The 12976-nt window shown below is 40.0% G+C and overlaps 1 protein-coding gene across 1 annotated transcript; it reads right to left on the minus strand.

Annotated features, from left to right (window-relative positions):
* Positions 1–7517: 7517 nt before the first annotated feature.
* On the minus strand, positions 7518–12675 carry GHSR (growth hormone secretagogue receptor). Its single transcript, XM_032172276.1, has 2 exons — positions 11837–12675; positions 7518–9690 (listed from the first exon to the last, which is right to left on the minus strand). The coding sequence occupies exons 1-2, from the start codon at positions 12630–12632 to the stop codon at positions 9386–9388; spliced, it is 1101 nt and encodes a 366-aa protein (XP_032028167.1). The 5' UTR covers positions 12633–12675; the 3' UTR covers positions 7518–9385.
* Between the last annotated feature and the right edge of the window lie 301 nt (positions 12676–12976).

Genomic DNA, 12976 nt, shown 5'->3' on the forward strand with positions numbered 1-12976 from the left:
AACTCCTGACCTCAAGTGGTCTGCCCGCCATGGACTCCCAAAGTGCTGGGATTACAGGTGTGAGCCACCGTGCTCAGCCTATAATATTTTTCCATTTTCCACCGACCCTACTGACTTCATGCATCTTGAAGATTGCAGTAAGAGCCATAGCAGAACTGCAGAAGACAAAATAGCCACCAAATATTTCTCCCATCAATACCACCTAAGACAGAAAAATTGACATTCCCTAGCAGCATGTGCCACCGCCCACTTTGTTTTCTTAGCAAGTATTTTTGCATGCTTTCTTTGAAAAGGAGGGCTTAGTTAAATGGCCCCAGGAAAGTTTTGGAAATAAAGAGAAAGATTTAAAGTTGGTCGTCTTTCAGATTTACTGTGCGCTAAGGAGAGAACTCTGTTTACTGAACACAAACCTTACATGCTGCCAGACAAGACCATGGCAGAAGATGGAAATAACCAAATGGAGATCCAGCAAACTCACTCCAGTTTACTTTAATGCAAATATTAATGATACATCTTTAAAAAAATGAAAAAATCCAGGACAACTACAACCTAGATGGGATGCCCAACCGCAGGAATAACTAGTACTATTACAGACAAAGGGGATACATTGTTACCCTACAAAGAACTCAACACAGCTCAGTGACGTTGGGAGCCACTACCAATTGATAGGGGTTGACCCACTGGAGGAACTCCCTAAATGAAATTCCTCAGATCCTAGACAGACTCTAAAGCGTTATCGACTTGGATTCATTCTCTTTGAAGAGAACCAGTGAATCTCTATATTCTAAATGCTTTTACATAGAGATTAGAAGAGTTCTTAACTAGAATTGCTAGTATCCAATGTGCTCCATTCACTCTCTCAAGGATGGTGATTAATGTTTGGGCCACACTGAATGTGCTGGGAGCTAGGAAGCCACACTGTTGCACACCTCTACACTTCTGATTTACCAGCCAAGTTAAAAATTATGGGCTGGGTGCGGTGGCTCATGCCTGTAATCCCAGCACTTTGGGAGGCCAAGGTGGGCAGATCACCTGAGGTCGGGAGTTCGAGACCAGCCTGACCAACATGGAGAAACCCTGTCTCTTCTAAAAATACAAAATTAGCTGGGCGTGTGGTGGGGCATGCCTGTAATCCCAGCTACTCAGGAGGCTGAACCCAGAAGGCGAAGGTTGCAGTGAGCTGAGATTGCGCCATCGCACTCCCGACCTGGACAACAGGAGCAACATTCCGTCTAAAAAAAAAAAGTATGTAGTAATTTATGGTAAACTGATGAAATGTGATTGCAAAAAAGAAAACTGCTCTTTCTCTGAAAACTACATTGAATTCCTTGGAAAGTCTTAAGAAAGGCAAGTCACTAAAATGCTCGTTAAAGTAGATATGGGTCAAAATTGGGGTGGGAAAGGGATCCTAAAACTGTAGGATTCTGCATTCAGATTTCTTCACATGTTTTAGGTTCTTGCTCTACTTTAAAGAAACTCATCACAGATGGTAAACAACTAAACAAATTATAGTAATAAAAAAAAGATGTGTTGGACTCTCCCGTGTACCAGACACTGTCCCTTAACATATTCTGTGTCATTGGATCCTGTCAACAACCACACAAAGAAGGTGGTTTTATGATTCCCATTGTACTATAAAATCAGCTGAGACCTAGAGAGGTTAATGTTGAGTAATTGCCCATTGTCACATGGCTGCTCGACGGTGAAGCCAGGAGTAAATTCTACAACTGTTTGACTTCAAAGTCTATGCATACTCTACTTCACGTGCTTTGTTCCTGGAGCATAAATCCTGAAAGAAAAAAGTCGATAAAGGTTCTGGAGCAGTTAATCAGGTCTAGAGAGTGAACAAGTGACCATGAATAGAGGTATACTTTCAGGAACCCAGAAGATTCTCCTGGCTCTCCCCCTTTACCTCCTACCTACATCTTCTTCCACCTTCTGTTGACTGAGCCTGAAATTATTTTTTATTCCACAAATAGAGGGACAAATGCCCCCTGGGAGAGGAGCCAAGGGCTCACAAAGTATATCTGCTGCATTTGGGGAAAACCTGACAGTGCCTTGTCCGCACTACATGCAGAGTAATTACTAAACTTTGCCAAATTTGCAGCTGCTTTTATCAGTCTCTGTAAAATTCTGTAAATGATCAATGAATTTGCTGCAAGACCTTCCTAGTTGGGTCAGGGGAAGATAGAGGATTCTGAAGAAGTGTTCTAGGCAACAGAGTACCTAGGAAAGGGGGGCACAAAATGGGGCCACTTTATACTTTGCTAAGCAACCAAAGGATCACTGTGGCCATTTAATGAGCACCTACTAAGTGTCTGGTACTTTATATGGATGGAGGTTAAGGAACTTACCAAAGCCACATAGTTATAGCAGCAGAACTGGAATATAGGCCTGATGCTGGCTGGCTTCCCTTTCCCACCACCACCTCCCTGAAACTGTCACTGCCAGGGAAGAGCAAATGTCCTAGCGAGGACCTGCAGAGGCCCAGAGCTCGGAGTTAGGGCTGGACATGGAAGCTGTCTCCCTGAGGACCACGGTCCTCACAGAAGCCAGGCAAACCCAAGGTCCCAGACACAGTTAGAGGCTGAGAGCAGAGAGCAGGATCTGGAGCAGGGCCAGGAGAGAGGCCAGTCGCTGTCTTGTAATAACTCATTCTGCCACTTTCCATCATCGCAAGGATAATACACATTCTTTGTAGAAATGTTGGAAACCATGGAAAATAGAAAAAAGAAAACATTCCAACCAACCAGAGAAACACTGTTAATACTTAGTATGCTTTATCTTTTCAACCTCTCTGCTCTGGGAATGTGCATTTTTTTTTTTTTAAAGATGAGACAATATATGTTTTCCTTTACTAATATTGGGTAAACATTTTACCCACGTTGTTACAATTCTTTTATGATATCATTTTTAATGTTTACAATATCATTTTAATGTTTGCATGGGTAAAATGAGGACACAAGACCCTAACCGGAATCTAACTCATTTGGGGCCAAATTTTAGCCCTACCATTTCCTATCTTATGTGACAAAACTTCTCTTGTCTCAGTGACTCCCAGCCCCCAACTCCATACACCCACAGGCATAACAACACAACCTCTTCCTAGGTATGTTGGGAAGATTGTATGAGAAAATGAACTGAAAGCATTAAGCACAATGTCATGTAAATATTAATTATTATCATTACTGTAATTTATCTAACAAATTCCCCATTCTCAGACATTTGGGCTTTTCAGGTTTCCACAATTACAAATAGGATGCAAGGAACACCATTATAGATAGTGCTTCTCCATAATCATGTCTCAATATAAAATTACTGTATCAAAGGGTAAACTTTGTAAGAATTTTATACATACTGTCAAATATTCTTCAGAAGGTTTGTATTGATTTATAACTAATTTGATAGCCCCTTAAGGAAGTTGGTTATGAAATCAGGAACCGATGATGAACTATGAGTCCAGAGGCAAGGGGCAACCAGCCTTTGTAGATGACCCCAGAATGTGAGACCTGCTGAAAGGGCCTGCTGCCCACTCTTCCCTTGTCCTCAGAGTTGGGTCTAGGGTCTACTAAAGGGCCGAGCCTGAAAAAACGGGATGGGCTCTGGCTGGCATTGAATTAAGGGAGAGGTGGATAGCAGGTGCCAAAAGATATTTGAAAAGGACTCAGTGGATCTATAAAAACCAATCTCATGATTTGCTTACTTGGATTGCTTTAATGTATTACTAATTATTGGCAAGTATTTCTCAGACATTTTAATTTAGGTGCTGTTTTTAAACTGTAACTAACTCAAAACAGCATACATGTATAATTTTGTGTAATGTAGAATACATTGAATTTTTGTACTGTGACTATCCTTTATTCCGAGATTACATCCTTTACATATTTTTTTTCTTAGTTTATGTTCTTTTAAGTTGAAATAATGGTGACACTTGGTGGTAGAGTATTTTAAAGTCCCCTAGTTGGCAAACAAAATTGCCTGCTTCCAATTTTAGTCTTAAATTTTATTAACCCCTAGAATCCATGTGTCTGGAAGCTAATGACCAGGTGACACATAATCCAGTCTTTAAACCTTCATTTGTCCGACATTCAGTGAGTAGCTACTGAGTCAAAGGCGAACAGACATCCTTTCCCTGACCCAAAGAGCTCATGCATGGTCTTTGGATCAAATATTAGTGCAACACCAGGAAGGGCATATTGGCTCTGAAGTGACAGGCTGGAAGGGTCAGAGAGGTATGAGAGCATGGGATCACAGTCCATCACAGGGTCCTTTACTCTTCTTAGTTTTTTTTTTTTTTTTTTTTTTTTTCTGAGACAAAGTCTTGCTCTGTAGCCCAGGCTGGAGTGCAGTGGTGCAATCTCGGCTCACTGCAACCTCCGCCTCCTGGGTTCAAGTGTTTCTCCTGCCTCAGCCTCCCAAGTAGCTGGGACTACAGGAGCACACCACCACACCTGGCTAATTTTTTGTACTTTTAGTAGAGATGGGGTTTCACCATGTTAGCCAGGATGGTCTCAATCTCCTGACCTCGTGATCTGCCCACCTCGGCCTCCCACTCTTCCTAATTCTTACAGGAATTGTTTATCTCATTATTAAATATTGGAGCCTTTGGGGAAATAAAATTTACTACAACAAACACCTCCTCATAGGTGCAAAATACATATTTCTGGAGTTAAAAGGACAAAATAGAACTAAATCTGAGACAAGAGTAGAGGTAAAATATTCCAGACACCAAGTTTTATAACTAAGTGGAAGAAGTCAACCATATGCTTTAAAAACATATTTATTAGGCAATTGTTTGGTTAAGAACACTGAAAGGAAGGAAAACCTATATGTAGCTGCGTACAACAGGTACATGAAAGCTATAGTAAACTCTTCATTGACATTCAGAAAAATCCCTAAAGAAAAAGAACTGCAAATCAAAACATCATCAGTAACATCTATGACAAATCAACCAAGTGTGAAATTCTATACAGACATGGAATACATCATATATCAGTGAAACAGGGGACTAGGCTGTTTGGACACATATATATATATATGAATAAGCGTTTTTCTTTTTCTTTTTCCTTTCCTTTTTTTTTTTTTTGAGACAGAGTCTTGCTCTGTCACCCAGGCTGGAGTGCAATGGCGTGATCTCAGCTCACTGCAAGCTCTGCCTCCCGGGTTCAAGCAATTCTCCTGCCTCAGCCTCCTGAGTAGCTGGGATTACAGGCACCTGCCACCATGCCTGGCTAATTTTTGTATTTTTTAGTAGAGACAAGTGTTTTCTAGTATACTAAACCTATAGTGGTAAGAGTGAAAAAGATATATGTTTTTGTTGTTTGAGCAGAGAAATGTTTTGGATTTAAGATGTTAAACACACAGGAAATCTTTCAAATCATTCTTCTTCAAAGCTTTCTCTGTGGCTGGGGGAGAGAGGAATTCTGGAAAGAATAGTTGTACACATTTTGGTGGAACTTTCTGAACATTTACACGGGGCATAATTTTTGAGAGCTTTATTGGCTTGCCAGTTTTGAGGGTAGTCGGTAGTTCCTTGAGCAAAGGTATATCCTGTGTCATAGCATAAAATATTAATTGGAATTCCAGCAAATATCCAGATAGTTGGGAGGGGAATAGACATGGCAGCCTTTTTTGCTTAAGGATGATGACAATTCTGTCAACAAAAAGCTAGCCTCTAGCATCCTGCAAGCGGGAGTTCAAAAGAGAAAATACAAAAATGAGCCTCCTCCAAACTTTGCCCCTCACCTGCATCAAACTCAGATTCTTGTCAAGAATGACATGATTGAATTAATTTAATATGAATAAATAAGTGATGTTAGCTTAAAACAGCATCTATCACTAGCACATTCTTTTCTACTGATTTTGACCAGAAGTTCATTCTCTAGATAAAAATATTTATGTTGTGAATTCACTGAATTAACATTGGTGACTAATCACCCAGTTAAGTTACAATTGTATATATTCTGGCTGGTGTTGCAATTTAAATTGCAAAAAAATAGGCTAATCGTTAGCTAATGAACTATATTAGACATGGTTTATCTGTTAATGACATTATCTTTATCCTTTAATGATGTTATTTACAAGAGATTCAGTGTTTGTGTAAGCAGAAAGCTCTATTCACTCATTGTGACAAGAAATTTTGACATGTAAATATGTATGTCATGTTTTAAAGATATACATATTACTTTTTAAAAGACAGGAGAGTGTTTCAGGCACCAAACTTGCAAAAAATCTCACAGTTTTTTTAACAGCATAATTCAAGTATATGAATAAATAAAAAAATAGAAAAAAAAGCTAAAACTGCCAATGTGGAACTAAAAATTATAGAACACTTGTAATGATATGAGATTCTTAATAAAAGTATTGGCATGAAAAAGTGGAAATTCAAGTCAAATCTCATCACAACAACCTGCACTGCAATAAAAAGTTTACTATAAAATGATTTTCAAGGTGTGGCCAAGCACTAGAGGTGTTTCTAAATCTCATTACAGTAAAACTTCTAATTTTGACTAACTCATGGCAATGAATGTTTAAAGCAATCATTTAAAAGTTCTTACTTATACAACAGTTACTCCCTGTAATGAAAATGATCCAACACTTGATTTTGTTCACAGTGTAAGGTGTGGTGACAAACACCTCATTGCTCAATAACCAGGAAAATGGAAACACAGAGTAAAAAAAGATCACTTTACTTTCCCTACATTAATGAAGAATGTGTTGAGTGTAATTACTGCTAGCAGACACATTAACTGTGTCTACAGAATTGACCAGTTGTTGGAGGAACAGCCCATCTTGAATTTATTTTGAGCCAAATACACAGCAACACAATGGGATGAACAGCCAGCCCCTTGATCCAGTGTCAACCGGAGATGTTTATTTCACAATTTAAAGAAGTTATCAGTTGCCTGCTGCAACAAAACACACAAGTGACTGTGAGCTCCTTAAGGATAAAATCCTTGGCTTATTAATTGTTAGAGTTTAGAACATATCAGACACATACTAAATGCTTATGAAATGACAGACTTTTACAAACAATACTCCTCAGTGTAAGTTCCTCTTTTCCCTGAGTCTTAAATGATTTAAGGAGTATGATAAAATAAAGAAGTTACAAACAATAAAAAGGCAATGGTATAAGAGGACAAATTAAAGATCTCTTCCTCTAAACATATTCTCTGAGTTTCCAGATTAATACCACTGAAGGACAATGGTGGTCCCTACTACATTAACTACTCCCTGGAGGTGAATTAGGCCAAGACTAGACAGAAACACACAGGAGAGGAGGCTAAGCAATGAATTAAAAAGTTGGAATTGTTTTCCTCCAAAGCAATCAGCTGTGTGATGGAGGTCAAGGTTTTCTTGTTTGTTTCCTCTCAAGTAGGATGTATTTGTAGACAAAAATTCTAAGGCTTCAGGAAGCTGAACTACCTCTTTTGGATTTACTGGGCCCTCTCCAGGACAATAATGCTTAATGCCCTAATTAGTATCCCATGAACTTAAATGAGTCAGTGTTTTTTTTTTTAAATATTGATGCACTCTTAGGAATTAAGTACATAATCAGCTTGCTAGTGTTCTGTATTTAGACAACACTGGTGGTGCAGTTTTAGTGTCAGAATGAATCTCAGAAATATTTTTCTGGAGAAATAATTCTAATTATGACTGTGTTTGGATGTTTCCAAACTAAATAATAAATCAATTATTTCATCATGATTATCTTTCTTTTTGATGAAGGAAAAAACAGTCATGGCAGGAATTTCCCTAAATGGCTCCATCCATTCCATAGTTGTGAACCAATAACTTCATGAAGGAGCTGCTTATATGACTAAGTATTGCACAGGATTATGAAAAAGTTATTTTTGGGTTAATATCTTTAGTATGCAAAGAGTTGACTGTATAGGCAGCAATGTCAATATAAATGAAAATTATATACTTATAACCAAATGTATAATATTTAGTTGAAGATGTCTATTCATTCATAATTACAATTAAGAGAGGGTCTGGAAGTCCAGGTAATCATATCTATCAGATAAGCAATGGGATATAAGCAGCAAAACTAATTTGGAGACAGGACATAGCAAAGGCATTTAAAAATAAATGGTTATAAGATTTTTGAAAGTTTTTAATATCAATAAGCAGTAGCATTTAGGGGATTCTCAGTTTTTCACATAAGCCTGCCTTCATCACTTTAAAAATTTCTATATTCATTAACTTTCTTGTAAGCTTGCCAGAGCACGTTACAAATTGTTCACTTATTCACAAATTGAAGCCTTATAATTGACTTAAAAATTTTTGTTAAGCCATATAACGCAGTTTGTGATTACCCATAATTGTTTTAAAAAGTTTCATTTCCTGAATATTAACACGTGCGACTCCACTTAATTTAAAATGTATGTTATACATTTCATATCCATTCTCTTCTGAGCATACAGAACAGGACATTTAGGTGTGATTTTTAGTATTCATCACTCTAAAATTCTGCTGTGTGAACATCACTATAAAAACATTTTAGGGAAACAGTATTTATTTTTAAACATTTTATATAAGGTGAATGATAATTTTTGTATATACTCTAGAGCTGTACTGTTCTGAGTGGTAACCTCGAGCTACTGGATACTTGAAATATGACTAGTGCAACTGAAGAACTGAATTTTTAACTTTAATTAATTTTAAGTTTAAAGGTTTACAGTTGTTTCAGTTACTGGAAAACTTTTAAGTGTGCTTAGACAACTTAGGTTGTTGAATCTACTTTTATCCGTAAATTTTATGAAATCTAAATACATCAAATATTACCAATGAAAACTTAGTGTCCAAATTGAGGGATTCTGTAAGTGTAAAAAGCATGCCAGATTTCAAAGACTTAGTGTGAAAAAAAGAATGTAAATTTCTTTTTAATAATTTTTGTATTGATTGCTCATGTGCCTCATGTTATATTTCTCTTGGATATCACTGCTCTAGAGCTTTATGAAAATTGCTAGTTTTTAAAAGTTACATTTTAAATTTTGTATTGTAATGTCATTCTTTTAACCAAATAATTTTGATCACTATGAAAAAGCAAAGCAAATTTGTATTTACCTACCAAGAAGTGCCCTAATTGCTCACTCTGCTCTTCCTCCTTTCTCTGAATTGCAAAGCCCTCACCAGCACCCACAGCAGAATGCAAAATCATAGGCAGTGAATATGCAGAAATAGTGTATGAGAGCACTGATAAGTGTGCAATCAAATCAAACTGCTCACACCCTACAAATGATGTCTTTTTTCCCTCCCATATGTTTCCGGATCTATGTGTTCCTAATTCCAAAATTAACCTTCAGCTTCCTCCCAAGTTCTGCTGTGCTATGTCTTCCGGTTTAGAGTAGTAAGCGGTGACTGTACTCAGCAATGTGCTAGGTCATGTATTAATACTAGATTCTGTCCAGGCCCGAGAAGTTTCATCTTTCAGAGTGGAGAGTTTTCTCTGGGAGAAGGGTTCGAATCCCAGAAGTCTGAACACTGCCACCCGGTACTTCTTGGACATGATGTTGTACAGAATGGGGTTGATGGCAGCGCTGAGGTAGAAGAGGACAAAGGACACGAGGTTGCAGTACTGGCTGATCTGAGCAATCTCCAAGGAGCCAGGCTCAAAGGATTTGGAAAACAAATATCGCCCTACGTGGAAGGGGAGCCAGCAGAGGATGAAGGCAAACACCACTACAGCTAAAAGGACAATGGGAGAGAGATAGTCAGCTCAAGAAATGTCATAGCAAATCACATTCTATTTTTAAGACTTTGTTTTTGTTTCATGGTGTATGACCATTGACTTCAGAGAAACATTGTGTTCTGTTCTTCCTGTTCCAACATTTTAACAAAGATTCAGTCTGTCTGGACCAACAGTTCAACAATTTTTACTGAGCTTCCCGGTCATTTCTATTTAACAACTATCTGAGTGATTTTGTAGTGAGTTGACATATTGACTCAACTGACTGGACCATTTATTCACAATAGTCCAGCAGTTTTTATGTGTTAGACACAACACACACATTTATGAGGTACAGTGGTTGTACTCAACCATAGCTGTGTGTCCAAGTCTCCTGGGGCACTTTTTAAAACAATGCAGATTCCTTGGATGTAGTATAGACTCAGTCAATTTAAATCTCTAAGAGGGAGATCAGGACATATCCTTTATCTTCTCTTTTTTTTTTTAAGTTTCACAGAGGATTGAATATACAGTCAGGATTAAGAATCACTGAGACGAATGATTCTATGCCACTTACAATAGACATAAGTAAGTCTATTATTAAACCAACTCATATAAATTATCATTCATCCAAGTCTTCATTTTGCCTATGTAAGATAAGTTTTAATGATGTTTAAATGTTTAGATTGTTTTAAATTCAGAAATCAGGGAAAAATAATAACAAATAATTTTTTAGTCCTTGTAACACTTTAGTGATCCCCTTCAAATTGTCAAGGAAGAAGAAAGTTAACATTGATGTTGAGACCCCAATGAAGAAATTAATGGCTTGAAAATAAAATTGCAGGAAATTATTAAACTTATCCTTAAAACTAAGTTGTATAGTAGCAACTTAACTGCCACAATAACAATGTGGATCTCATAGGTGAGAGCTTAGGATCCCTTAGAGGACATTAGCAGGTTTATAACCTATGAGTCATATCACGAGAATCACTGGTCCAGAAAATAAAATCTTTGACATTCCTTGAATAAACTCTATCACTTTAATATGGAGGATCCAGGAACTGTAAAATTGGAAATATGAAATCATCCTGGAATGACTTCTAAGAAGCCTTAAAATATGCCATTAAGTACAAAGTCTTGACTATGATATCTAAATAATAAAATATACAGATCTTGGTTTTGAAAATGCAAGTAGAGTTAATATTTTGCTGGGATGTAAACACATTTATTATTACTTCATTGTACCAAACACATATACTTAAAGAAGCTGAATTTGTGCAATAAACATTCAGCAAATCCAGTTATGATGTTGTACCCAGATGTTCCTGAAGGGTCATTTGGGGAAGTAGTGAATTCTGTCGGATTCCACAAAGTCTCCTTTCCTCCCTTTGGAGCTTTGTTTATTCTAGTTTATCCTTACCTTATCCTGGTCTATCCTACCTGAAGAGGCAGGTAATCATAAAAACAAATGAGACTTCACTGATTTGTCACTGACTTCCTTACAAAGCTGTATAAACAGCAGCAGGGTAAACAGAATTGATGCAATTATCTGAAAAAATGCAGGGCAGAAAACAAATCACAATATTGAAAGAAAAATGAATCATCTCTAAGAGGATTATCAAAATTGATCGTGTCTTTGGTTGAATTTACCGCTGAACACTTTCTACATCCAAACCTTGCTTTTCTTGATGTAACTTAGATATTCACAAATCCTATTTGAGGCAGGAAGTCAGTCCTCACTTTTAACGCTTAAAGACCACAATAGACTTTTAGAAGATATCTCGATTTTTAAAGTGGAGTTTCTGGGCTGAGATAAAATTTATTTTAGGGAAATACAAATGTGGGATGTTTTTGCATGAAAGAGAGAAAGGAGAGACAGGAAGAAAGAGACACAAAGAGATAGAGACGGTAAGAAAGACACTGACAAAGTAAAGGGGGAGGAGAGAGAGACAGAGACAGAGAGAGACTGAGAGACCAAAAACATCACTCAAGAAAGCAAGAGGAGAGAATAATTGAGAGACAGGCAAAGAGACAGAGGCCCCGAGAAACTGAAGAAAGAGGTAGCGACTCAGGGGGAAATAGAGGTGGAGACTCAGAGAGAAGGGAGAAGGCACAGGGAGAGGAGAGGATCCGCGAGAGAAAGCCTGAGCGCGCGTTGAGACCCACCCAGCATTTTCACGGTTTGCTTGTGGTTCTGGTCCCTGAGCGAGGCGCCCACGACAGCATCGCCGCGCCTCCTCCGCCACAGCTTCCGGCCGATGAGACTGTAGAGGACCGTGAGACAGAAGACAGGAAGGAAGAAGAAGATGCTGGACACCCACACCATGACGGTGAGCAGTCCCGAGCGCACCGCGAACTCGGTGGGGCGGCACTCGTTGGTGTCCCAAGGGTCGGTGCCGTTCTCGTGCTCCACCCCAACTAGCACGAAGATGGGCCCGGCGCTGCAGAAGGCCACGGCCCAGATGACGAAGATGACCAGCTTCACCCGCCCCTTGGTGACCACCACCTTGGCCCGCAGCGGAAAGCAGATGGCGAAGTAGCGCTCGACGCTCAGCGCTGTGATGGTGAGCACCGTGGCGTAGGTGCAGCTCTCACTGACGAATTGGAAGAGTTTGCAGAGCAGGTCGCCGAAGTTCCAGGGCCGGTACTGCCAGAGGCGAACGAGGTCCAGGGGCATGCAGAGGAAGATGAGCAGATCGGAGAAGGCCATGCTGGACAGGTAGAGGTTGGTGGTGGTGCGCAGCTCGCGGAAGCGCGACACCACCAGCATGGTGAGCAGGTTGCCGGCGATGCCCACCACGAAGAGCGCCACGCAGGTGGCTGTGACGCCCGCCAGCAGCGGCGTGGGGAAGAGCTGCAGCAGCTCGTCGCCCAGCGAGTCGTTGCCGGGGGAAGCATCCCAGTCCAGGTCTGCCAGTGTGAGGTTGAACCCCGGCTCTTCGCTGGGCGTCGCGTTCCACATGCTGCCGGCTCAGCCGCACAGGCGCTGGGACGTGACTGCGCTGGGAGGCTGGACCGAGCTGGCTCCCGAGGAGGTCCGCTTAGGCGCGGGAGGGTGCGAGGGAGGAGCGGGTGCAGACGCGTAGGGAGGATGCTTGGAGAAGAGAGAGAGGGAGGTGAGAGGCAGAAGCCGAGGAAGAAGGTGAGATGGGGACAAGGAAGAGGGAGAGAGACTGGTGGTCAGTGGGTGAGAGAGTGACCCACTGCTTTCTCTGGCACCTCCCCTTTCCCCCACCAACTCCCCCAAAGTTTCTCCGAACACATCCTCCAGCTGGCGCCCACACGCATACCTGTCACCAGCCCTGC

Source organism: Hylobates moloch, unplaced genomic scaffold (assembly GCF_009828535.3).
Source record: "Hylobates moloch isolate HMO894 unplaced genomic scaffold, HMol_V3 SCAFFOLD_13, whole genome shotgun sequence".
Taxonomy (NCBI): Eukaryota; Metazoa; Chordata; class Mammalia; order Primates; family Hylobatidae; genus Hylobates; species Hylobates moloch.